Here is a 27,765-nt window from a genome sequence, read left to right as displayed (position 1 = left end):
TAGATTTTAATAAGATTTTAATATTGGTAAGGAGCCAAATTACAGAATACCCTAGAATGTGGAATACAAAATCTCAGAGACAAAATAAAAACTCATGAAAATATAAGAGCACTTTAAAAAGGTAATAATCTTTAGGATAAAGAAAGCCTTTTCTCAACACAGGTAATGAGCATGTTTAATAAAAATTAAATGAGATTAAAGGGGCACAGCCACATGCTCCCTGCCCCGCGGTGGTTAGGAAGGTGATGTTTGTGTAGATGAAGGCATGGAGCCAGGGCACAGAGGAGCTCTGAACACCAATAGTGCTGCAATAAACTGTCTCCACGTGGGCGGCATTTCTCACAATCCACTTCCGGGACAGGAATTAATGTTCTCTCCAGTTGCAGAGGGGCTTGTCAATGAACCACGCTGGCATGCGGAGGAGGGGGCAACACGTCCACACCCGGGACCCCTCCCATCCACAGCCCCAGCTGCCACCACCCCAGCATGGGCTTTGGGGGTAACAAGGAGAGATAGGCTGTCTCCTCTAGGAACAACTCATTATTCAGCTAAATGAAATGGAAGAGCTCCATGTGACCAACAAACCCAAACTGAGCCAAAACGGCAGGGGGCCCCACCCCCAGAGGGATAACATGCCACCACCTTGGGTGCAGCGGGAGAGCAGGGACGGAGGCAGTCTTCCTGGTTCAGTTACGCTCCCTTGTCTGTCAGGACAGATGTGCCGCCCTATCTCAGATTCCAGGAGGGTGGCTGGGGGTTTCCCTCAACTCCGCAGCAAAGACTTCAATGCTACTGTCATTTGAGGCCTCATTTTCTTCCAAGGGCACTATATGCCATGCTTCACTTGGGCCAGATGTTCAGATCAGTGTGTCTGCTCGTCCCCGCTAAGAACACAACAACAATTATTTATTTGTCCTTCCAGCACATGTAGCAGTGAAGAGAGGCTGCCGGATTGCAGCGGATGACAGACAGCTGATGCTCCTCTGAAGAGCCACAAGCATCCCAGCCAGCCGGGACACAGGAAGGGGAAGCGCCCTTGTTCTAGCCCTGTGCACCAGGCCACCACAGGCTCCCCTATTTTAAACCCTAAATCAATAGTTCAAACAGATGTAGATTCCATGTGACAGGAGAGACAGTAAGGAATATTTGAGGCTTTATATTCTTTAGATGTCTACTTTTGCCGTACTGGCTAGTAAAAAGTTATGTGTAACTTCAAGATGAAAGGCATTAGCAGCTTCTTAGAAGAGGATAATCCCAATCTCCTGGCGATTTAATGAGATGTAACTCACTGAAGCTTTTGACTCGGTCTGCTGTTAATTGAATCAAAGTCAATGACAATCTTGCTGCACTTCGGTGTGAATTTCCTAAAAATAAAAAAAACAAAAACTAAAACAAAATACAGTTATTATCTGGTGAGTAGTTACTGCAATTTGTTTACTTTGGCTTAACTCGTATTTTCTGTGCAGAGAAAAAAATGTCCTGGGATTCACTTGCTACTTTATCTCTATAGGAGCCAATTATAGTGCAGCCTAGAGAGAGAAACACGGACCAGAAAAGACTAAGACAAAAAAAGATGCGTGGGGTAGTGTGGTTTGTATGGTTTCCAGCTATCTGAGTTCATGAATTAGTGGGGAGTCAAAGGATTTCTAACAAGTTAGCTGCACAACATGGTATCTGATTACTAGTTTTCCCATCAGATTTATCTTCTTTTCTAGAAAATTTTGGAAGCCAAGTTGGAGTTGCTCTAATGCAAAAAAAAAAAAAAAAAAAAAAATAGTAAATTTTCTTTTGCCACTTATACATAGCAAAAAATGACTACCTTTAGTGAGGAGTAATTTTTCAAATTACGTTCTAATAATGCAAACATAAAATAAACCAACTTTTTCTTTTTCTTTTTTTTTTTTGCTCATTAACTTTTCACTCATTCCTCATTACTTCTACAACAATTAAAAAGAAAATATTTGGGGAAAAAACAAATTCTTTTAAGAATCACTGAACAAGAAAGTAAGTAAATAATTTGAATTTAAAGTCTCAGAAAGAACCACAGTTGAGTTCATGAGATACGCTGAGCCATATTCCTAATGACCAGCACAGGGGGCCAGGCACGTCACCTATGACAACGGTCCCACCGCTGCTGAACGCCAATACCATGAAGTGCTGGAAAGCTATAGAGTCCCAACCGAATTTTCTGCCATGAATTAAAGGTGGCTGAGCTTACTTGCAAGTAAAATATACCTCACAACCTTTTCTTAGCAAACACAATCATAAAAACCGTAAGACTTCAAATCTCAATGCAAAATGTTGCTGTAAAAAGAATTTCCAGGTGGCTCACACTTGTAATCCCAGCACTTTGGGAGGCCAAGGTGGGTAGCTCATGAGATCAACAGATCAAGACCATCCTGGCCAACATGGTAAAACCCTGTCTCTACTGAAAATACAAAAAAATTAGCTGGGTGTGGCAGAGGAGGCTGAGGCAGGAGAATTGCTTGAATCTGGGAAGTGGATGTTGCAGTGAGCCAGGATCACACCGCCGCACTCTAGCCTGGTGGCAGAGACTCGGTCTCAAAAAAAAAAAAAAAAAAGAAAAAAAAGAATCCCCAATCTTTCAATCTGGCAGGCTACTTCCATCCTAAATTTTCTATGCCAAAGTTGTTACATTTGCAAAATTTACCAAGGTTTGGCGTTCCCATTAAAAAACTTGTGAATGTTTACACTTCTCACTTGAATAATTAGTCTAACTCCTGGAAAGTTCCTGAAATTAAAGTACAATCATTAAACAGTCTTCAGATTTTCCTGTCACTGCTCTTAAATATCTACCCCTATAAGAGTCTTTAAATTCTTATGCCCTTGCATTTCTAAAGACACCTCCAAGTGTGGAAGTCAGGCATCACAAGGAGGAGACAAGGTCAAATATGGCTCTTCATCAGCCTTCACCACCCCCTGCCCTGCGTTCTCCCTGCTTACCGGAATGTCACCCCAGCCATATCAAACAAGAGCCTCGCAGCTGTTGCCTCGTCACTATCATGGTATTTATCAGACATGAAAATAACTTCTTTTATACCTGTAAGGTAACAATGGGAGCTCCCTTAGTAAACGCACATACACATGCTGCAAAAGACGGGCGGAAGCGGCTGGAGCGCTTTTAGTGTCTGTGATTAATGACCTTTTCTGAGTATGCTTGCAGACAGTGTCCAGTCACCGAAACACATATCTCCCTCTTTCTAACACAGCAGAGGGAGGATTATATCTAATCTTCCCTCCAGTCTTCATGGATTTTTTTTTAAAACAAATGCAAAGGGAAAACATGTCAAGTAGTCAAGCCTTGATCCGATTAACCAATTTCCATTACTACAGGTAATCAAATCATCTTTATTCACGAGGTAGCTTCTCTTACTAGTGGGAGGACTAATGGAGGGAGTGGGGGCTGCTGGCACATTCAGAGGTGGGCACCACGGTGCTTCCCAGCATGGCTTTGCAGACCACTTCGAACCAGCTCTACAGAGGGCAGATCTGTTTTCTTGTCCTGATCTCAGCAGGCAGCGCTAACTTGGGAGCCAGAAATCCCAAGGGCCCTGCGCTGAAGGCCGCTGCTCCACCAGCCTCTGAAGGGAGAGGAGGCTGCGGCGTGGGGCCCACACTGCCCGGCCCACAGGCCCGCTGCCGCCACCTGAGCACCGCGAGGAGAGCTTCCCTGGAACGGCGACAGCGACAGCGAGAGCGAGGGAGCCCACGCGACTCCTCAGGACCAGCAGACCGCTTCTGCTCTGAGATCCACGGGGCTGGTGATAAACAGCCCCTTTAAACCACACATCTCGCTAAACATGATCAGTCTTTAAATCTCCAGCCGAGAGATTTATGGAGACAAAGTGTAGCTGAATCTCAGATGTGACAGTTTGAAAAAAGTGAAATATTCAGAATACAACGGTGTAGATTTATGGAAACTGTAACATAAGAAAACCTGAAAGTAGTGCCATTTGGGTCTTACGACATTTATATGCCAAGGTATGTTGAGATCCTCAAATATCTACCATGTATTAAATACAAATTAAAACTTCATACAGACTCCCAGCTGACCTTGTTTCTGACAGAAGTTCATTTCTCTCCCTCCCCCCAATCTACGCACAATATGTCAGAGAACAGTAAATTGACAGTAATTATATGCAATGCCTGTGTTGTTTTTTGGCAGCTTGCAGTTTAAGAAGTTGCAAACTAAATTAAAAACATGCTAAGAATCACAGAGGATGCAATTAGTCTTAGAATACCTGGCACCATTCAAAAACAAAACACGGGAAATATCTTGCAAAGTTGATAGTGCAATTAATTTAGATAGAAACAATGGCAATTTAAGATCAAACACATCAGCAGTGAGCTACTGGTGAGCAGGCAGCAATGCAGATGTGACAAATGAAAAGACTCACTTCCTACCTGCCTGGATGATGAGCTTAGCACATTCATTACAAGGGAACAAGGCGACATACATACTACAGCCTTTCACATCGGTCGAATTTTTGTTCATGATGGCATTCAGCTCGGCATGGCACACTGTGGGTTTGAAAGGGAAAGAAAGAAAAACTTTGGTTGCAGCTGATGAAGAATTTACTAAGTGTTAACACATTCCATTCCCCGCTCTGAAATAACATATAACAGACTCAAGTAAAACAATTGATTAGAAATGGCAAGTACTAAGAATACCAAATGAGGCCCACGTGGCCTGGCTGTTGATGAGCAGTGAGGCCTGAAGGCACCTAGAGTGGCCAGGACCGCAAGGTCACGCGCCTTCCCCACCCTAAGCGCAGCTCCACTTCACGGCTCCACCAGACCCTGGGGCATGAAAGTGCCCACCTGAGCTGGCTCATGGGCGTGCTGACTTGCTCACACGGGGAGGTTCACTGTGGCCGTTAAGAGGGCTAGGGGATTTTAAGAGCAAGAGAATCAACAAGTGACGAAGCTGAGCGTGTCCATCCTGAGAGATCTGCTTCACCACATCGTGCTCAGCCCACATACGCACAAGGAGAAACGCCAGCAGCCAGACAGGGTCTCGTCCTGTCGCCCAGAGTGCAGTGGCATGATCATAGCTCACTGCAGCCTCGAACTCCTGGGCTCAAGTGATCCTCCCAACTCAGCCTCCCAAGTAGCTGGGACTACAGACATGCCACCAAGCCCAGCTAACTTTTTGTATCTTTTGTAGAAATGGAGTCTCACTGTGTTGCCCAGGCTGGTCTTGAAATCCTGGCCTTAAGTGATCTTCCCATCTTGGCCTCCCAAAGCTGTGGGATTACCGGTGTGGACCACCATGCCCAGCCCAGTTTTTTATAAGAAAAACATTCATCCACTGCAATGGCAATGACTAGTTGAGTTCTTGACAGACCAGTCCATTCCACCTGTGATCCCAGGTCACATCCGGACCTGCCTGAGTTCAGAGTCAAGAGGATCCCCTTCCTCCCTCTCTTGAACCTGGCAAAGCTAACGCACACCCCAGGTCCAGTTTGCCTAGATGTTCCCACTCCCTAATCCACAGGGGACGTCCTCCTTAAGTGGGAATGAGTGGTGCCCACAGCACAGACCTGGGTTTGACTCTCTCATCCTGCCCAGGCGGTTTCTGGATGGCCGTCTTGTATCGTGACTGAATTTTCCTGGGTGTTATCTAAAACTCTATGATAAACTCCTAATGGCAGTGACTTGCAAACCCCTCTGATACCAGAACGCCCTTAGGCACTTCCAAAATACAGAGATCTGTGCCCCATGCCTGCAGAGTGTCATGGCCTGCGCTGTGGCCTGGGCTTGAATTTGTAAGCGATTCCCCGGGTGATTCCAACGCACAGACAAGTTCCGGAAGGAAGCACTGCCTTCTGGCTCCCCTGGCATCCCAACACATGCTACGCACACAAGTGCTAAAACAAGTATGTGTCAAATGAGTTAATGAATGACACCTGGCCATGGCCCACATCACACAAACCACCTAGAATATAAATATGGGGATCTTCAAGGTCTCCCCTACCCTCTGCAGCCCGCCAACCTTCCACACGTAACACTTTCTTCCACGAGTTTTGAGGCTTTGAATGAACAGTGGCCTAAATTTATGGTGCTCATACATTTCAGTCCTGACTCACTTGCCTCATCGCTGATCATTTACTGAGCACCTACTCCGGGTCAGAGAGATGAAGGCCTGGCCACCCTCCCCAGCCAGCCCCCCGTGTTCGCGTGCAGCTGCAGCCACCTCTGTGTGCCTGGGTCCCCCAGCAGCAACGCAATGTTGCAGGCGTAAGGCTGACCAAAAGCTCTCTCAGGAAATGTTAGGAAGTATTCATTTTTGTCTACAAATTCCATGTTTTAGGAGGTCTCAGTCCTGCCTAAAACTGAGCAGTCTCTGCTGGTATTGCAGGAAAATCGAAAGAGGCAGATAAGCTGTGCTTCATTGACCACAGCCCATCAGAGAATAATCCTCGCTGGCCAGAGTGACCAGAGCCATGCCCCGAGACTCGCAGGTCTCATAAACCCTGACGGCATGGGAGGACAAGGAAAGACAAGAGAAGGGTGCGAGGGCCCATGCTTGGGAAGGTGCAAGGCGTGGCCACATGGGCGCTGGCCTTGGAGGGGCTCCCGTGACCCCTTCTCCCCTTGTGACCAGGATACTCCAGAACTGGGTTTCACGCTGCTTGGTGTTAAAAACGATTACATGTAATTGTTTCTTTTATTTTCCCCTTGAGGGCAGAGCCCACCCTAGGTTCTTTGTAACTCCCCCAGAGTCTAATGTGATGCCATGAACATAATGAGTGTTAAATATTTATCGAATGAATAAAGGAGGAAATGCAGATTCCAATTATTGATGGTGACGTTGGGAAGTACTCAAAGTCCTCTTAAATTCAAATATCAGAAATATGCCCTCCTATCTAATAAATAATTTTGATGGCGCTGGTATTAATATTCAGAACTACAGAGCCTCTGCATCTGTTATGAAACACTGTGAGAGCATCCTTTAAGAACCGTCACGCCGACTGCAACGAGCTTCCTCTACTTCATCCCAGGCAGTTTGGGGCAAAATGTAACAGTACAGGTCTGGATTCAGTAGTGAAAATTACCATATGAAACAGATTCTCTTGGGCAGCATCTGACATCCAGTGTATAGAGGGCGATTCATAGAAATAATGCACAAGATTATAAGCAGACTTCCTTTCTTTTAACCGAAAAATCACAAGATGAAGAATGTAAAGCTTCTTGTTAAAAATACGTATATAATATATATGATTAATATTAAAAATAAATATTAAAACCATATATATTATATCTGAAAATTAATAACAGCACCATCAAAAATTATTTATTAGATGGGAGAGCATATTTCTGATATTTGAATTTAAGAGGACTTTTAATGTCACCATCAATAATTGGAATCTGCATTTCCTCCTTTATTCATTCGATAAATATTTAACACCCATATCTATATGTTTATATAGATATAAAGCTACTGGGCAATATGAACAATAGTGTGTCGGGCACACATGAGCCTCTAAAAGGAACAATCCAAAATCCTACATACACAAGACTGGACACTGACAAACAGGAAACTCAAGCGTTCAGCGGAGGGTGTAAGATCAACCCCACCCTGGTCTCTCTTGCTGGTTCTTGCCCGCTTCCCCAGACCCCCTCAGCCCCGTCTGATATCACCAGCTTGCCCGGAAGCCCCAGCCCAGAGGAGCACCTGAGGCCGCAACCCAGCCCCGCCAACTTCGCAGCTCCCAGCTGCTGCCTGCTGTGGTCCTGAAATCCAGCTTCACCTTTGTGGCTGACACTCGTCTCTCAGCTCCAGGATCTCCACAGCCCTGAAACTCTGACCCTCGCTGTCCCCCAGGCCGCCCTGCACTTCCTTTTGGGCCTGTTCCACCTGAGGAGACTGGACTCAGCCAGGCCTCGGCCTCCAGACTGTCCTCAGAGAGGAAACTGGGGAAACGAACTTGATGACTTCCTCCAATTTGTTTAAAGCAGGTGGGTCAGAGTCAAGTTTGGGAACTCATTTACTTGTGTCGACTGGCCATCGACAGTGGTCAAATAACAGGCACCTGCCAAATCCACTTCAGGCCACAAAGAGCACTGGATGCCTGCCTGGCCTGTGACGAGCTCGCACCTGCCCTGGCTGGCCAGACCGCCACAGGCCAAGCATCCTCCCCTCTGGACTCCCCACCTCTGCCGGCAAGTGTGGACAAAGAGCTCTGCAGCAAGGGGCGGCACGAGGGATCAAGGTCCAATCTGCTGCTTGGAAGCTGGATGACCTTCCACAGGGTGGCTGAGCACTCTTGTAATTTGCAGGAGTGACAGTGGATCTGGGAAAGTGCATTTCCAGCTAACTAAATAAAAGCAATTTAAAAAATACCAAGTACAACCAATGTTTGTGCTTTTCTCCTAAGGTTTCCAGTTTCATTCCTCAATCCTCCAGAACAGGTGACTTTCTCTAAAACCAGCTTTCACTATCAAACACGGCCTCCTCTCCCCAGGCAAACACAAGGCCGTGCTCCCAGCCCCTCCCTCCCTCCATCTCTGAGGGCTCCCGCTTCTCTCTGCTCATTTTTCTTCTCCTGAAAGCAGGTATCCTTAGTCCTTAGTCTAGAGAGGTCATCTTGTCAGCCTTGTAGGACTCTTCTTTTCCTCCTTTCAAGATGAAATCATCCTATCTACAACTGTTACTACAATTTATTTTTCAAATAACTGTCTTCTGGCCGGGCGCGGTGGCTCACGCCTGTAATCCCAGCACTTTGGGAGGCTGAGGCGGGTGGATCACGAGGTCAGGAGTTCAAGACCAGGTGGCCAAGATGGTGAAACCCCATCTCTACTAAAAATACAAAAAAATTAGCTGGGTGTGGTGGCGGGCACCTATAATCCCAGCTACTCCAGAGGCTGAGGCAGAGAACTGCTTAAACCCGGAGGGGCAGAGGTTGCAGTGAGCCGAGATCGCGCCACTGCACTCCAGCCTGGGTGACACAGTGAAACTCCGTCTCAAATAATAATAATAATAATAATAATAATAATAATAGTCTTCTGAGTCTGTAAAGCATACATAATCTCCGGTTTTCTCTAAACAATGTTTTTCAAACTGCAGGTCATGAAATCAGCTCAGTGAGTGACACCAGCTTTTTCTTCTGTTTTAATGAAACAGGTAAGAAGGGAAGGATAGAGATCAGAATGGATCCCTCACACAACATTAAATACTATTCCTAAAAATTACATTTCAGGTGTCAACTGTGTTTGCTGGGTCACCACGTATCTGCCAATTTCCGTGGTGTAGACATTTTTCCACACAGCCAATCTCCCACTCCCAGCATGACGTGGACTCGGGAAGCAATGTGCCCAGTTGACCTGGGAAGCAATGCACACAGTTGACCTGGGAAGCAGTGCGCCCAGTTGACCTGGGAAGCAATGCACACAGTTGACCTGGGAAGCAGTGCGCCCAGTTGACCTGGGAAGCAATGCACACAGGTGACCTGGGAAGCAGTGCGCCCAGCTGACCTGGGAAGCAATGTGTGCAGCTGGGTCTGATGACCTCATGGGAGCCAGCTCCACAGGCCACTTGAGGGTCTTGTCATCATGAAAACCCAAGATCTCTTCTGGGCTGGAACCTTTGGATTCATCTGCTCTCTTTGGACTCCTCTGTACTCTAAAACCTCTCAGGACTACCACACACTTGTGTTCAACTTTACTTTTCTGTAGGTCCTTTTATTTTTCCTGCCTTTGTGGGCACTTCCCAAGGTAAAATACTGGTTTTTGATTTTTCTCCCATAGTCACTGACTTTTTATTTTTGAATTTTGAGTTTTGCTCTTCTTGTCCAGGCTGCAGTGCAATGACACGATCTCAGCTCACTGCAATCTCCGCCTACCAGTTTCAAGCGAATGATTCTCCTGCCTCAGCCTCCTAAGTAATTGGGATTACAGGCACCTGCCACCATGCCCAGCTAATTCTTGTATTTTTAGTAGAGACAGGGTTTTGCTATGTTGGCCAGGCTGGTCTGGAACTCCTGACCTCAGGCAATCCACCCGCCTCGGCCTCCAAAAGTGCTGGGATTACAGGTGTGAGCCATCACGCCCGGCCAGTCACTGACTAAGAATCCATCTGTTCATAGAGTCTCAGACACCAGATCCACCTGTAAAACCCTGAAATCTGAAGTCTAGCCATAATTGCCCATCTTCTCTCCAGGCCTTTTCTTTTGGGTGGTCGGGGGCTTCCATGTACCTTTCCTCTATGGGTTAATTACCTCTTATCCAAAATGCTTAGGAGCAGAATTGTTTCAGATTTCAGATTTTAAAATATTTGCATTATACTTATCAGGTAAGCACCCCAAATCCAAACATTTGAAATCCAGAGTGCTCCATGAGCATTTCCTTCGGGTATCATGCTGGTGTGCAAAAGATTTCAGATTTTGGGCCAGGTACAGTAGCTCATGCCTGTAATCCCAGCACTTTGGGAGGCCAAGTCGGGGAGATCGTTTGAGCTCAAGAGTTCAAGAACAGCTTAGGCAACATAGTGACAGCTCATCTCTACTAAAAATAAAAAAACTTAGCCAGGTATGGTGGCATGCACCTGTAGTCCCAGCTACTTGGGAGGCTGAGGCAGGAGGACCACTTGAACCCAGGAGGTCAAGGCTGCAGTGAGCTGTGTTTGCGCCACTGTACTCCAGCCCAGGCAACAGAGCAAGACCCTGTCTCAGAAAAATAAAAAAAAGTTTCAGATTTTGGATTTTTGGATTTGGCATGCTCAACCTGTACAATAAACATACCACAGATATTTGACAGCAATAAACGAAGGAATAAATTTACCTTTCCCTAGAGTGAACATTTTGGTTGTGTTGCCTGGATGAACTGCAGCAAGAGCTACAAATATATCCAAGAGCAAAAACTAACCACGAAGTAATTGTTAGTTTTTATATTAGTAGTAGGAGTAAGAACCAAGTATTTCAAAGATACAGTATCTAGGAAGTATTCATAAGTTAGTCTAAATTGTAAAAAAAAAAAAAAAAAAAAAAAAAAGAAAAGAAAAGAAAAAAAAAGAAAGAAAAGAAAAGAAAAAAAGATAAAATGTTCAACCTAGAATTACACATTTACACCTAAGCAATAAGTAAATTAAATCTGCAAACACTACATATATATTTGATAAGCACAGAGTGACATACAACTCTCCAGTTATTCCCAACCTTGTTTAAAAGGAAAAGAATCAAATGTTGAAAATATCAGATTAATGCTTAGAAGGTCTTTGATTGCCAGAAGAGACTCTCTGTTTCAGGTAATTATAAGATAATTCATATGCTTTAGTTTTTTTTTTTTTTTTCTTTTCTATTACTAACTGTCAGAATTCAGAACTGCATTAACCTTGGACCATGGCGAAGAGACTGTATAATTAGAAAACTGTATTTTTCAAATTCTCTCTTACTAGGGCTTGATTAATCCTTACTGTCTCATGTAGGCGGTTCTCTAGAAGTTTGACAAATTAACAGGATATATTCCATCCTTGGTTAGATTTAAGGGTTCAGTGTTTTATAGATTTGACTTTAACCTCATCTGATATAAGACTAATACAATATCTATTTTAGACAGTAGTATTATAAGGTTACTCAGATAGGTTTGTTTAAAAACCCTAAATAATGCTAAACAAATTCTAATTGCTGCCCAAATAATTTAGCAGTGATAGTGTTATTCTACCCTCAACTGATCTTCATCTGCTATGGAGACGTGACAGAAACTACTGGGGCCGGAGAAAATTTGGAGTCAGGAAAATGAAGATTCTGATCTAGTTCACAACTCATTTTTAGTGACACAGGATTTTCCTTAAAGAAAACGATGTCCTTAGACCTGAGGGCTGTTCTGCCAAGGCTGACCTGAACAGGTGGCAGCCTGGTGTGGCGGCTCCTGCTAGGGTCAGGGTCAGAAGGCCAGGCATGGAGCGCCTGCTGCCACTGAGAACAGGCCTGCAATGCCTTCTGCCACCACCCCAAGCTGAGCCGTTCAGAGCACGGACAGTTCTGTTCACTGACAAGACAAGGGTCAGGACTCAAGCCAAGAAGCGTCTGCTCACGGCCTTCTGGAATGAAAAGGTGGGAAGCATCACCCTCTATTATTTCTACTGGGTTCCTACCCTGCAATTAACAAGTGACATGAAATGGCATACCCAAGTTCAAGGTTGACCTGTGCATTAAAAAAAATAACTCAATAGTAATTTACAGGATCTTCTACTTCCATTCTGATGACAAAGCTTTTTGTCATTACTTCCTGAAGTTAGGGCCTAAGTGTTTTTACTTCTGAGGACCTACAGTTATCAGAGTTGCTAAACCTGGACACATTGTCTCTGGGAGCACAGGCACCACTGCCCCGGTCCCCGCTGCCCACAGAGGCCTGATGGAAACTTCCGCTGAGGGACAGGGTACACACTTGCTCCTCTAACTGATCCATCTATGGAACTGCTTCACAGCTTCTGGTATTAAAATGGAATTTCAACTACTTGTTTCTTAATTATTGAAAGATATCCTGACAGGGCCTCATATGTCACTGCCAGCCTCCGGAGTACCTATCCTTCACGTCAATAATTTAACAACAGAATAGCTGCGACAATTAAGCCCCCCACCCACCCCCACCAAATACACTCTCCCAAAAGCCTATAAAGTGTTCCCAATTATGGCTTCCACAAAATCTAAAGCAAAGATTTCTAGAGTTTGGTCCCAAATAATGTCACCCCTCTATCTTATTTCTCCTGCATGAAGTTCCTATTAGTAAAGTAGCAATCTGGCTCATTATCAGGGTTTTCAAATGATTTGAAATAAAGGTGGAACTGGGGAAGGGAGCACCATATAGAAATCAACAGATACCACTTCTCTAAGATAGTTACACAAGGGAAGCCTCTCTGTTCCTCACCCCTCTCCTGGCTCAGGCCCTGTCTTCCTCCTTCCAGCCTGCTGGACTGCTCCGAAGCCTGTGTCCCTCTAAGCCTGCTCAGACAGAGTCCTGTCCCCTACCCAGGGAAGCAGCCCTTAGTAACAGGGCTGGAGCAAGAAGAGAAAACAGTTTAAAACTCTCGCTGTTTCCCAGGTATGTTCTGGTAAGTTCTGTCTGCACACTGACCCATGCCGGGTGGAGAGCTAACAGGGCTGGGTGTAGGCTGCAGGATGGAGGTGGGTCTGGTCCCTGCAGAGCTCACACCAGCTGGGCTGCAGATGCCCCAGCATGGAAATCAGCAGCGGCCCAAGTGCAAGCTAAAGCAACACAGCAGGACTGCTGAAGGCGTGCTGAGAAAATCCGGGAAACGGGGGTTCCAGGCACTGCTCGCAGGTGCAAGGGGAACTGAATCTTCAAGTAACATGTTTCTGTAGAAAAATGTATTAGGATTACAAATGTCTTTTCAGAACAAAGGGATTTAAATCCTAGGATGTGCCTACACAAAGGTAATACCTTGTTCAAGTTCCAGCCTCTCTCAGCTATAAAGAGGAATAACAATAGCCACCCCTTCCCATCTCACAGGGTCACACGAACAGCAAGTGAGGGACACCGTAGGAAAATGCTGTGTGAACGCCCAAGAACTCTGCAAACTGGGCCTTTGTCACCAGTACTCAGAACTGGACCCGTTTCCTGAGAAAGAGACTGGCTGGCAGGAACGGGGTCTTCCTGATCAGAGACAGCAAGTGACAGCGCTTCTGCCGCCCCAATCCCGCTGCACCCCACAGCCTACCTGTCCTTGGAATCGAGACACCCTTGCCCCCAGCCCAGCCCCAGGCACAGTGTGGCCTTTCTACTCAGAAGATAAAGTAACTAAGCCCTCCCGCCACGGAGGGACACATGATTCCACCCGAGAGGCATGACAGTGTAAGTCTGTGTGTGAAAATAAAGACGAGAAACAGGGGTGATGTGAAGAAACCTGCCGCATGCCTGGAAAATGTGTGGGGTCTGCTCTGTTTCCACCTGTGTCCAGAGAGGAGGTCTCTGCTGGAAGAAAATGACAGTGAAAAGGAATTCTACCAAGGTCTGGGGAGAAAGTGGTGGGTCACTCACTTAAAAGGCAGCCCCATGCTGCAGGCTGAGGGAAGCCTCCACACCCACGCCATCCATCTCCCCGCGCAGGGCCCAGGGTCCTGAACGCGGAGGCAAGAACTTCCGTCTCCGCTCCTGCGACAATGCACTCTTGGAGACCCCTGGTTCTGCCTGTCTCCTCTGCTTCCTCCCTACCATGTCCTCACACACTGCCCCCAACCTAGCAGTCAAGCATCTTCTTCAGCCTCAGCCTCCGGACCTGAGAAATAGAAAGACAAATCCCTCTCCAGGAACGCTTACAAAGACTAACGTCTGGCAAGAGCACGGCACAGACGAGCTACTTGCTACATGTGAGTGCTTCCCACGCTCTCCCACCTGTGCCCGCCTGAGACCAGGCTGTCCTGGCCTGCCCAACCCAGCCTGCCTGCGAGAATACCCACTTCTTTTTCCCTCTCTCCCACTCTGCTCCCCATCCCTGCCCCCCTCCTCGCTGCCTCTTGCTAAAGCTGCAGGTGACAACTCACGGCACCCAGGGGAGCCACTTAGCCCCAATGGTGGTGCTCGGGGCTAAAGAGATTTCTGACTGCGGTACGGCCATTATTGGTAATAAAGCCCCCAGAACTCTAATTACGCTGCCTCCCTATGTGCTAAGGGCACACAATCAGGTCAGGAGGAGGAGGATGTGGAAATAGCTGTTCTGCATCCATGCTAGGCCATGCCAACTCCCTTCCCACTGTTCATGTGAAATGCACGCATGATGCCTAAAATGCGTGAGAATAGCACCAAGAGAAACAGAGCACTAATCAGCGTTGATAGTACTGTGATGCAAATATGCATTATGGAGCTTAAAAGCCTCCTTTGTGTGTTAATAGTGTTTAGAGGGGAACCGGGCCTGAGCACTGGGCACTGGAAGAGGAGTCGGGATATGTTCTAATTAATTCCAGCTCTCCCTGGCCTGCCTCAGGCAGCGCACTGACCCTGTGTTGGCAGGTAGAAAACGGGGAGCAACAGCCCAACTCAGGATTCTCAAATAAGATGTGAGCTCCTAACACTGCCTTACATTCCCAGGACATTCCTCTCCCACCCCACACAATCACCTCTTCTCTCCTCCCAGCGTCCAAGCTCCAACTCCCAGCTCTCTCAACCGGTGGTGTTGCTTCCTTCCTCCTTCACCAGAATGCTGCAACTGATCACACCCTGCCTTCCCTCCAGGACCCTGTGTCTGCTGTCCTCCCACCGCCCCCCTCAGTCCTTCCTCTTATTACCAACCAGGGTGTCTGAGAGACCGATCCTCACAGCCTTGAACACCTTGCCTCTGTTCCAGATATCTCTATCTCACTCTCTCTGTCTTGGACTATTCCCATCAGCAAACAAAGGTCTGCTGCAGAAAAGCAAAATCCAAAGCCAAAACCAGATTTTCCCATCCTACAAACAATGCAATCCTTCTCCGTGGCCTCATCTCCATTCCAGCTGCCACCCCACTGCTCTGCTCTCTTCTCGGCCACACATCCCAAAGCCCGATCTAAATAAAGCTGTCCCCATCATCTCACCCTCTGTTCTCCTTCAAGTGGCTCCAACGTGGCTTCCAACCCTATTGCTCCTCTGAAACTGTACTTGGCTGAAACTGTACTTGGCAGTATCACCTCTGATCTCCACACTGCTGAACCCCATGGATAGGTTTTAATCTTAGGCCTCTTGGCAGCCTCTGACACAGCTGACAGGCCCTCTTTTTTTTTTTTTTTTTTTAAGACAAAGTCTCACTCTGTTGCCAGGCTGGAGTGCAATGGCGCGATCTCAGCTCACTGCAACCTCCGCCTCCTGGGTTCAAGCAATTCTCCTGCCTCAGCCTCCTGACTAGCTGGGACTACCGGCGCGCGCCACCACACCCAGCTAATTTTTGTATTTTTAGTAAAGACGGGGTTTCACCATGTTGGCCAGGATGGTCTCGATCTCTTGACCTCATGATCCGCCTGCCTCAGCCTCCTAAAGTGAGGCCTTCCTTCTTAAAACACTGCTCTGTGTGCTCCTTCTCATGGGCCCGTCTTTCTCCAACCACCTTAAGCGCTGGAGCCCTCAGGGCTCAGCCACAGCTACTCCTCCTTCCTCTGCACATGCTCCCTTGATCAGCCACCCAGGTCGCTGACACTGACATACCTGACACTGACACAGACATACCTGATACAGCCAGTCTGGACTAATCCCCACCTCATACACCCACCTGACCACCCGACCCTTTGCAGGGAGCTCTCATGGGCACCTCAGCCTTCAGGTGTCTGAATCTTCCTTGATCATTCCAAAATCTTGCTTCTCCTCCTCAGTATGCCTGTCTAGCCGCTGCAGCCAGAACTGTTTGGGGGCAGTCAGTCTGCCTCTTCCACCCTTTATCATGCCATCTTCCTGATGCTGCCCCTAAAATATACCCTATCTCCAGCCAAGCCTCTCCCGCCCTAGCACCCACCCCCTCCAATGCCCTCGCATCGTCCACTGCGTCACCTCCCGGCTGGCGAGTCCCTGTTTCCACTCTTGCCCCAGAACAATCCAGTTCATACACAAAACCTGTCCTAGTTTCTTTGGGCTGCTCTAACAAATATCATAAATGTGTAGCTTCTAAACATCAGAAATGTATTTCTCACAGCTCTGGAGGCTGGGAAGTCCAAGATCAAGGGCTGGCAGGTTCAGTGTCTGGTCCCTGTCTCATTAAAAAAGAACAAAAGTGACTACCTCAGAAAGGAATATTCAATCATATCTGTTTATTTCATTAATGTCTACCTCCTCCACAATTAGTCTGCAAACTCCTCAGAAACAGAGTCCCTCCCGTGGCATTCTGTCGACCTCTGCTGAGTGCCTGGCATGTGAAACACATAATAAATGCCCCAGAAGCGTCTGCTCGGTGAACGAACGACTACATGTGACGGTGTCGGAAAAACTCCAATGCATTATAAAACAGAGTTACAATTTTAAAAAGAAAGGAAGATGACTCCAGAGAACATCCCCATCACTGGCAGACAACTGAAACTGGTAAGAGAATAGGTGACTTGTTAGTACTTATTTTAATTCCTAAAAAGTGATAACTCACATGTAGAAGGAAAAACGACAGAAGAATTCTCCTTCCCTTTATTCACCTAAACTCAAAATTAATGGCATTTTGAACAAAGTCTTTTAATTGCAGAATTAAAAAATTCATGCTCAGTTATCATATTCAATATTTTAAATTTACTATGGCATCTATCATTTGAAAGAAGCACAGAGAAAATTTACACCTCCACTAATTGGTTGGCACTGACCCTTCAGACAGTGTCAGCAGAGGGGAGCGTCCATTCCCTTGCATTGCAGCGCTCTTGCTTTCACCAGTATCCTGCATTTATCACAGGGATTTCCCAATGCCACACAAGTATCTCGTTTGAATAAATATTGTCATGCTGACTTGTTCTCTAAAGAATTTCTAAAGTCCTTTCTTTCTATTTGGTCTTAACCTCTTGTCTCCAAAGAGTTTTAAGTGTGTCCTATGTAATCATACACTTTTTTTCACTTAGACATAGGATCTTTTTCTTAATTTTTCTGAGACAGGGTCTCTCACTCTGTCGCCTGGGCTGGAGTTCAGTGGTGCAATCTTGGCTCACTGCTGCCTTGGCCTCCCAGGCTCAAGCGATCCTCTCACCTCAGCCTCCCTGGAGTAGCTGGGGCTATAGCTGCACACCACAACACCTGGCTAATTTTTGTATTTTCTGTAGAGACGGGGTTTCACCATGTTACCCAGGCTTGTCTTGAAGTCTTGAGCTCAAACAATCCACCTGCCTCAGCTTCCCAACGTGCTGGGATTACAGGTGTACTCCATACTTGGCTAGGATCTTTTTCTTTATTGCTGTTATCCAAACTCTTCTCATCCAATGTCTTTTAATCTGCATGTCTGTGGAGTAACCTACAGTCTGACTGTCCCCTCCTATTCATGCATCCTATCTCCATATGGTTTACATTCATCTTAGAACTGCACCAGACTCTAATCGTTAGAGGGGGGAGGGAAAGGAGCCTGTTTCTATTAATTTATCCATAAGTACACATGCACATTCTCCTGTGGCATTGCCTCCAACAGCTTTTTACAGCTCTGCTTTGACCAAGAACACTTTCAGAACTCCGTAAGCTGAGAAAAAGATACTAATCTAATGCCATCGAAGCTATCATACTTACATTTTTCCTTGGAATAAGAGAACTGGAAGGGTCTTCAGTGATAATTTACTTCATAGAGACATTGAGAAATAAATGTCAGGTGATGCCTCTAACAACCCACAGTCACTGGGCACAAACATAGCAAACCCGGAACCCTTTGGCTCCTCAGGGCGGCTCCAGGATTCTTCTGTGTGAATGTGCCAATTGTTGTTTTAAGCACTATGGGGCTTTACTCAACTTATGTGTGTATTACAGACATGCATATCCCTATCCAGATTTTAAAAAGTCTTCAGAAAGTAAAAGTAAAAAGCAATACAAACATTTGCAAAAATCTCTAAGAACTAGGTTTTATTGTGTATTTCTGGGAGCAAACAATATATTCATATTCTACTTTAATACAGCTAATATTAACAAAGCTTCTGAAGGGAGATTCTGGATGAAAATAACTCAAAATACAATAAAGCTTTAGTCATTTAGGCCAATTTCAGAGAAGATCAGTCAAAATCAGCACAACTGATATAGAACAGATCACCAGAATCAAGACTATGCAAGTAATCATTCTCAGGTAACCATACTGAACAGTGATCCCTGTGCTTCTAAGCAAAGACATAGCAAACTTAAATAAAGAAGTGGCCAGGTGCAGTGACTCAAGCCTGGAATCCCAGCACTTTGGGAGGCCGGGGCGGGTAGATCACCTGAGGTCAGGTTGGCCAACATGGTGAAACCCCGTCTCTACTAAAACTACAAAAATTAGCCATGTGTGGTGGCGGCGCCTGTAATCACAGGCACTCGGAGGCTGAAGCAGAAGAATCGTTTGAAACCTGGAGGCGGAGGCTGCCGTGAGCCAAGATCGTGCCACTGCACTCCAGCCTGGGTGACAGGGCGAGACTCTGTCTCAAAAAAAAAAAAAAAAAAAAAAAAGCAGCAATAAAGAAGGAATATCCATTTGCATTCAGATCATTAATGTGCTCAAATACTTAATACAGCTGTTTTCTAAATTAGTTTGCATGTGCCCCTGACATTTTATCAAGGCTACTAATTTTTCAACAAACCTTTTATCTTGAGAGATTATAGTACAAAGATAAACTTCAGCCTACTTCTGGAAACCTTGGAACCACTACCTTACATTAAGTTTTATTTCAAACTTGTATAAGGTGAACGGACTCAAAAATCACTTTTTATAGAAAGGAGACAGAGATGTGTATTTTCATGGGTAGGTCCAATCCCCAAACACTTCAGCTTTTCCTAACATGTGCTCTTCAGAACGAGGAGTTATTTTGTTACTATATGTCTTTTGTAGGTATTCACAATGAAATAGTAAACTCTAGCACTTTAAAAATAATTAATTCTGTAACTATAAAAATACATAAATATCAAAATAAATTATATTAAAATATCATTATTTATTCCTTTCTGAAAACTGTTCATAAACAATTATATCTTAAAGTAAAACATGCTTACATGGAGCTGGTTGATTTTAGGGGGTGGGAGAAGTCTCATACATACACCGGTGTGTTCCTCTGTTTATCTAAAACCCCACACAGTCACACCTGAGTTTGCCCTTAATTCGTAAAAATAATCTACTTAATTTCTTTCCTATGCAATTGTTCAAAGGTTTTCCATTGATTTTAACAGTTGTTTTGTATAAGTCCCTAATTAGACCTGCTGTCGGGCCACAACTACTAGATGGCCAGGCAGGGGAGGAGCAGCAGGAAGCTGTAAGTGAAATTAAATTCTGCAGGAAAAGAAACGGCGAGTTATCAAATTCACGGGCTGACTGACAAAACCAGAGGGGCATTCAATTTCAGGACTGAAAGTTAACAAATTTGATCTTAATTACTAAGAAGCTCTTACAAGTTGTGAGGAAGTCACAGCTTAAGAAGGATCAGCCTCCTAACTTCTTGATAAATTAGTTTCTCAACACTAACCTTTTGGATGCCAAAGAAATATATCACATGCATGGCAGTCAGGAAAATGTCAGTGTTCAAGGGGGTAAAGTAAATGGCTAAGTAATCACAAAAGTGACATCTATGCATGCTTAACAATATGCTAAGTCTGAAAAATAAAGATGAAATTTAAATAGAGAATTTAAAGAAGCACTGCCCCACACCGGCAAAGGTGTTTAAGATGCTCTGCTGAACTCTTTCGCCTTAATTAATTCCAGGTTTTTCAGCATTTGCCTTCCCAGCATTACATCCTTTTTAGGGTATCCCTGTAGACACAGGAACTGACTAGGGTAACAGCCCCACATCTCCATTTCTGCCCAATGCGCTCAGACTGAGGCCACCCCCCACTCTTGGGGACATGGAGACTCTGTGGTTCCCTCCCTGGTGCAGTGAGATGCAGCAGGCCAAGCAATCCTGGCTCCCTGGTCCATTGGGCAGGGTAGGAGGCCAAGCACAGAGGCACTCACCAAAACCCAGAGTCCTTCGCCAGCAGAAATCAGCAAGGCCACAAGTGCTGGGCAGCTGGATACGTGTGGCAAGCATTACTAAAAATTCCCATTAGTTTAACAGGAACAAGTGAATTCTCCAACTCTCTAATTTGTAAACTATATCATCAAAATTGGTTATGAAAACCCAAGGAAAGAGTGATATCTGAATCACCAAGAGTATTTTACCTCCATTTGATAAAATTGGTATTTTGATTAAATGTGCTTCACTGTAATGAATTCCACAAAGAAAAAGGAACGAAAAATGTCAAATGAATACTTCATCACGGGTTTAGCAACACCCATCCCCTCAAGAAAATAAAAATCTTCCCAAGTTTTTTAATCTGGTAAATTAGATAAATCTGCTGCTTCCTGGTTTTTTAATTGTCATTCATCTGAAAAGATTCTTAGTATAATAACATTGCCTTCTTCCTGCCACTTAATGTTACTGACATCATATTATCTTTTGGATTTTTCAGGAGAAGGATGGAATAAAAAGCTTCTTTAGCAGAAGGAATTTTCATTTTCCACATTAATACTACATTATAATAAAATAGTTTTATGAAGTTTTGATCCCAAGGCTGGAAGAACAAAAACACCCTTTAAAAATACCTCTCCAGAGACACAGCCCAGGAAAAGCTCCATCTTCCTATTATGTTACAAGTAGTGTGTGTTTCCCTCCTCCCCACAAGGTGTCAATCAGGACTAACGACTTCCGACTTACGGAATTAATAAAGCAGTATTAAGTTGTATGTTATTTGGTAAACTCAAATTTACACAATTCTCAATTCCCTGTCACAGTCCCTTGGGCTGCTATAATAAAGTCCCATAGACTGTGTGGCTGAGAAATAATGGACATTTATTTCTCACGGTTCTGGAGGCTGGAAGTCAGGATACCAGCATGGTTAGGTTCCGGCAAGGTCCTCTTTCAGGGTTGCAAACAGTCATCTTCTCCTCCTATCCTTGCACATGGAAAGAGAGTAACTGAGCTCTCTGGGGTCCCTTTTAGAAGGGCACTAATCCCATTCAGGAGAGCTCCACCCTCATGGCCTAATTACGTCCCCCAGGCCCCACCTCCGAATATCAGCGTATTGGAATTAGGGTTTCAACATGTGAATTTATGGGGAGACACATTCAGTCCACTGCACTCCCCTTTGAAGAAATGTTCCAGTGAGCCATGCTGGCTTTCTGCATGATGCCAGGCACAGGCCACCCCTCCCCGAGCTCCTGATCTCTGAGGAGTTATTTTATGGGAGCCTCAGTCTGATCAACTGCAAAAAAAATGAGACGATGATTGGCATTTCAGTACAGCTGAATTCCTGTGCCCCACAGGAGACATAGGGAGGTAGCAGGAAGAGCGCTGACCTTGGAATTAGGAGATGTCACCCTCCATGTGTGACATTATAGAAATTACTTACAAGAAAGGAGGAGGCTTAGATCCTGTGGGCACAGAACCCAGAGACACTACTGAGGTATTGCAAGGGGTCCAAGCATATCCACAGCTGGATAAATCCCATGTCCAGGACATACATAAACTTTCCCCAAACATACATAAATGCTATCCAATTAATAAAGTTCAGATTAACATAAAATGTTAATGATACAAAGTAGTTTTTGCCATTGTGGAGTTTCTTACTCAAAAGATACTAAGAATTTAGCATTGTGCAGGGGTCCTGGAAGTGTTTTGGCATTTAAAAGAGGGTCCGGTACATTCAAAAGAGTTAAAAATCATTGTCTAGAACTCGAGATAATCTCTAAAGCTCCTTTACAGGGAGTAACACATCACCCATGAAGTTATCCTTCCTGCTACAGCAGCTCAGTCGCCATTAATGCAGATGAGGAAAGAACGGGGTGAGCTATCCAACTCAAGGCAGGATCCCCTTGTTTTTTAAATTAATCTTGAAAATCTTAAAAGCAAAAAAAAAAAAAAAGCCTTTGCATTTGAGTCAGTTATCAGCAAACATTTCTGTGACATCCCAGGCAAACCAAACATTTACTTCTCTGTGGCCTGAAAATCCTTGAGAAGACAACAAGTATAGTTTATACACAGTCATTGTCATTTAGACTTAAAGCCCATCTTTACTGTATTATGGCGGTAGTAATACTAAATGCCTTTTAAAACCCATTTAATGCCTTCTACAACTTTTATGGTACATCAAATTACAAGCTTACTCTCGTGAAAGAAAATTGTCGACATTCTACCATAGCTACATATAAATGAATAATTGATAAGTAAGGGCAAAGAGCTTTGAAAACCTAGAGGTATCATACAGATAATAAAAAATAATGCAGACAGACAACCAGTGCCCAGAAGCTCAGCAGCTATTCAATAAAAAACAATCAGTGAAGTTGGACAAATACTTATGTAGGTTTTTAAAAAAATTCCCTGTAGAAAGGGGCTCTGAAAGGCACTCTCCTCAATTTGGACAAAAGGCAGTGTCTCATAACCAACAAAGTCAGCTACACGGAAGTCAGGAGTGCTGGGAAGTCTGGGGTGTGGGGCAGGTGCTGCAAATGGACTGCACGGCCCTTGGCTTCCAGGTCACAGCTTACAGATCTGCTGGGGGCTCTCAGTGACTGAAGAAGGCACAGGTCCCATTGGGAGGCCCGCTCAGTGCCCACTCAGGACCCCTCTGCACTGTCCAACCACGGGTATCTTTTGCACCAGCTTGAGTATGATAGACTGCCATCCCCCCAGAATTCCTCCATATCGAAGTCCAGCACAAGGGCCAATATTTCACTGTCTAGACTCGGTGAAATATTGACTGTGGCCGTCACACATTTCAATGCAGATCTTTAACATATCGACCCTCCACTTTCACCATTTTTATATGGGACATTGAACCACACTGTGAAAAATTATCTTTGCATGGACTTAAAAACAACTAATCACTTCCCTTCTTTCTTACCATCAAAAGCTTATAGAATCAAAATCAGGATGACAAGAAGTTTCTCTGAGTCAGTGCATTTTTCTAATTAGTCATCCACTACCACCAGCTCTGAAGCTGGGCTGAGAAGACAGTCTTACCCTCCCCCAACTCCGATCCTCTCTTCCCACTCCTACGAGGGAGGGGTGAGGTTAAATCAAGGATGTGACGATTCAGTCCCCTTCATCCCTAAACTACTTTTCACACCCTGGAAACCCAGACTGCTTTGCAGTCCTCAATTCCTCCTCTCCCTCCAGGTACCTCTTTCCTTTTTCTTTCAAACATGGAGGAGTTGCCCCTAGGCAATTTAGAAAGAAATTTATGGGGCTTATTTAACATGATCGAGGTTCAGGAACATTAGCAAAAATTTATAAATTAGACTAAATGTAGACTTGGAATTCTTCATGAGAAAAACCCAGAGGAAAATCTACCAGGAGAGTCAACAAAGAAGAAAGGTCATACATCACGCCTCGGCCTGAAGGCACAATCTTTCCCATTTGGATGGCCTTACTCTACTTTCACTTCCAACAGTGCCAGCCTGTTCATTTTCAGGCGTAAAATACAGGACCTAACCCTACAAAAAATCAGCAACCTGCATACGCAGCATGATTTGCCTCTTTTCCAGCATTAGTTGCATATTCTCCAAGGAACACAAGGAAAAGTAAAGCTGTGGCTGGACCCTCCCAGGCCATCTCTGAAGGAGTCTTCCCTGGGGCTCAGACAGGCAACAAACTCTAAGAAGCACCCTTCGCTAATTTCAAGGTGAAAATCCAGAGACAGTCAAGCCAAAGGTTTACAGTTCCACACTTCTAGCTTTTTCTTTTTCTTTTCCTTTTTTTTTTTTTTTTTTGAGATAGAGTCTTGCTCTGTCATCCAGGCTGGAGTGCGGTGGCGCAATCTTGGCTCACTACAACCTCCACGTCAGCCTCCCGAGTAGCAGGGATTACAGGCACCTGCTACCAAGCCCAGTTAATTTTGTATTTTTAGTAGATGTAGCTATGTTAGAATGTCAACATTAGTAGAGATGGGGTTTCACCATGTTGGCCAGGCTGGTCTCGAAGTCCTGACCTCAGGTGATCTGCCCGTCTCAACCTCCCAAAGTGCTGGGATTACAGGCGTGAGCCATCGCGCCCAGCCTCACTTCTGGCTTTTGGTCTGATCACAGCCTACTGTGAAATTGCAGCATCCCCTGTAACTGGAGGAAGCAACTGGATCCTCCATCTCCTGATGTCTAGTTCACAGCTTGCTTCCCGCTTCCCAGCAATGAGCTTGAGCCAGATGTTCTCATCAGGCACGTGGGCTGAATGAAGCCTGCTTCTCATCAAACCAAACCCCGAGCCAGCCCCTGGTTAGCTGACCCTGCTTCTGAGTAGTAAAAAAAGAACCTGCAGAGACACTACGCACATCCCTCGGCTATCTCTGCAAGGAGCTGTGACCCTCTGCAGAGAAGCCAACTATCAATGCTCTGGTGTTGTGCACGGCAGCAGGCTGCCAGTGAAGCCTGCCAGGCTCAGCACAGGCAGCAGAGCCCCGGATCTCAGGGCCAGCCTGTGTGACCACTACCATGCTTCTCTCCGTGGCTCTCTTTGGAACTTAAGAGACAAAGCCAGGAAACGGGGGTAGTTCAGTAGGATATTTTTCTTTCCAGCTGTTGATGACGAAAGGGAGATGATGCCTTCTGACCAACTTTCTGAATTAGGCACTCGCCAGGCTATGTCACTAAGCAGAATGGGACATAAAACATGCCCTACCGTATGGGTATTTGGTGTCCAGCTTATTCTCTGCCGTCCTACTCCAAGGCAATAGGTCGTCACTGCACCCATTTGGCATCCCATTGTACCCGATCCCGACAATCTTGTTTTCTGAATTCACAATGCAGGCACCGACCTAGAAGGAAACATGCCCAAAGGCTTGGTGCCTGCAACTGGCTGGTCTGCTGCTGGGGAAGCAGGGAATAAAACCAGAGGGACTGCAGAACTCAAAACAGATGCACAGCTGCTACAGGTGCTGAGAGCTGTCGATCTCCTTGCCTGTTTTTTTTTTGTGTGTGTGTGGCAGCTCCCATAAGCCAAGGAAAGTGCACCCCGGGTCCCAGAAGGGGCATGAGGGGCAGTTAACAAAGGCATGTGACAATTTTCTGTCTCACAGGAAGAAGTAAGCTTGTAGAAATGCAGCACAAAAGGCAGACCGACCCTGCACTTTCAAGTTGACAAGTGTCCACTGAATCTCCCCTTTCTGCTCATGTGCAGGAATCTCTCTGCCTGGGAGTATCTAAGCATTCTCCTGGGAAATTCATTTACCTGGGAATTTGGATCTTTGCTTCTCTGTGCTGATAAGAAGGCCACAGCCATAAAATACTCAGGCCATTCCAAATAGTCATCCCGTTTCTTGCAGGAAACTTCACTCATGTTGGGTCTAGAAGAAAAGCGTGACAAAGCAGAAGTTGAGAGGAAGCATTTTAGTAAATCTGTTTTCCAGTTCAACCCAACCACACTGAACCTTTAGATGTCTAAACATGGGCAACTTGAGCTACATTTATCAATCACAAATCACAACACATGGGCCCTAAACAGTCTCTGGTCTAAGTAAAAACTTAAGAAATTTCCTATTTCAGAAGTTTGAATTTGGCACCTATAGCTTCACATTCCCAAATATTTTATCTGTTTACTGCTTTCTCATAGGATTTTTTATGCCAGCCTACACATTGTTCTGTCCTTTACCTGTCTCCCTTACAAAACGGAGTCAGCACAGGAAGAGGGTGGAAATAAGAAATATTTATTGATCATCTATAGATTCCAGACATTGTTAAAAGTTTATATACATCATGTCAGTCGAGCCTTACTCCTAGCTAAGGTAGACAATGCCATCCTACCTTACAGAGACTCAGAGAACTTAGGTAACTTATCCTAAACCACACAGGGTTATTATCCACGCCAGATGGATTCAAAGAAAACATCTGAAGCCTTCCCAACTCTGATATTCACCAGATAATTTTTCCCTTCCCTTTCCCTTTGTTACTCCAGATGGGACAGAAGTTATCAACTCTGAGTAATGAATTGCATGAGAAGAAACTATGAAAAATGTCAAGTGCTACTCCTAAAGCAAGGTTTTTGGAACTTAGTTTACAAGGGGCAAGCACAGGCTGTCTACAACAGGGAGAGCCCAGGAAGGGGGTCCTAGAACTTCAGGGGAGTGGTCGCTTTCAAAAGGAATGAAACAAGGGCAAGGAAGGAAGACAACACAAAAACAGGGTGGGCAACACGGAGAAATCTTAAGAAAGGCAAGGAATGTGGTCTAAAGGCAGGCGAGGATTTCCCAAAATTTCTGCTTCAGGCTCCACACTTTACTTAGGCACATGCTACAGTGCAGGGCGGCAGTGCCTACGACTAGATGCAGTAGAGAGTCGGTGCTGGGAACCATGGTCACTCACTGAGAAGCCTGGCAATCCCCCTAACAGGAAAAGACAGGTGCTGGATCAGCCTGGTTTCCCACCTGGCGTAAGGGTCAGCATCCATCATCGCTGTGGGGTGCTAGAGAAGTACCTACTACATAGGAGGGAGGGGGAGACATGGCGGGGTGAGGGAGGGGGAGGAGAGGGAAGGGTCCTGCTAATTCCCCGGGCACCTTCCCCTGGCATGGCTGAAAGCCCACTAGAGCCCTGTGAGGACTGAGGCCCAGCTGTAGAAACAGAGGGAACTGGAGATTGAGGACAACGATTCAGGAAGACACATTCGGTCACCGTCCCAGGCACACCCCACGCCGCTCGCAACCCCGTCAGCTCTGATCCAGGGCCTACACCCGGCATTCCCACAGACGCCCAGCACCACCTCCCCGGGGCACTCCGAGGGGGCCGCCCTCGCACCCGCCGAGAAATCGACTCTGGAGTGACTTCCGGGACCCCGAGCGCTCCCACCCCGCCCGCATTCTCCGATCTAAAGGCTGAGCGCGGCCGAGGCGCCCCCAGCGTCCGCGGCCCCGGCCCAGGCCCCCGCCCGGCAGCCGGTGCCACGCGGCGGTGGCTAGGGGCGCGCGGGCAGCGTACCCGCACGGCTGCCCCCCGCCCACCATCCGGTGCCCGCTCCGCGCGCAGGCCGGTGCTGGTCCCCGCCGCCGCCGCCGCCGCCGCCGCGCTCAGGGAAGGAAGTCGGGAGAGGAGGCGGGGCCGCCGCGGGGCCGGAAGAGGGCAGCGGCCCGGACGCCGCGCGCTCGCAGAACGGCTGTCGGCCGGGGACCAGGGTCCCGGAG

The 27,765-nt window shown here is 45.9% G+C and overlaps 1 protein-coding gene across 1 annotated transcript; it reads right to left on the bottom strand.

Annotated features, from left to right (window-relative positions):
- On the bottom strand, nucleotides 1-27,765 carry DCTD (dCMP deaminase). The gene is made up of 6 exons (XM_050792520.1): nucleotides 27,563-27,765; nucleotides 25,821-25,935; nucleotides 25,272-25,407; nucleotides 4,426-4,542; nucleotides 2,965-3,061; nucleotides 1-1,364 (listed from the first exon to the last, which is right to left on the bottom strand). Exons 1-6 carry the CDS (start codon nucleotides 27,586-27,588, stop codon nucleotides 1,286-1,288), a joined length of 570 nt encoding a protein of 189 aa, XP_050648477.1. The 5' UTR covers nucleotides 27,589-27,765; the 3' UTR covers nucleotides 1-1,285.

Source organism: Macaca thibetana, chromosome 5 (genome assembly GCF_024542745.1).
Source record: "Macaca thibetana thibetana isolate TM-01 chromosome 5, ASM2454274v1, whole genome shotgun sequence".
Lineage (NCBI taxonomy): Eukaryota > Metazoa > Chordata > Mammalia > Primates > Cercopithecidae > Macaca > Macaca thibetana.
Note: the sequence above shows the minus strand (reverse complement) of the source record. Positions and strands in the feature narration are given on the sequence as shown.

Coding starts and splice junctions, on each gene's coding strand:
- DCTD (XM_050792520.1), bottom strand. CDS start 27,588: ATGGTGGGCGGGGGGCAGCCGTGCGG. Junction 25,936..27,562: donor GGCGGGGGGCAGCCGTGCGG/GTACGCTGCCCG, acceptor CTTTTCTTCTAG/ACCCAACATGAGTGAAGTTT. Junction 25,408..25,820: donor GCAAAGATCCAAATTCCCAG/GTAAATGAATTT, acceptor GTTTCCTTCTAG/GTCGGTGCCTGCATTGTGAA.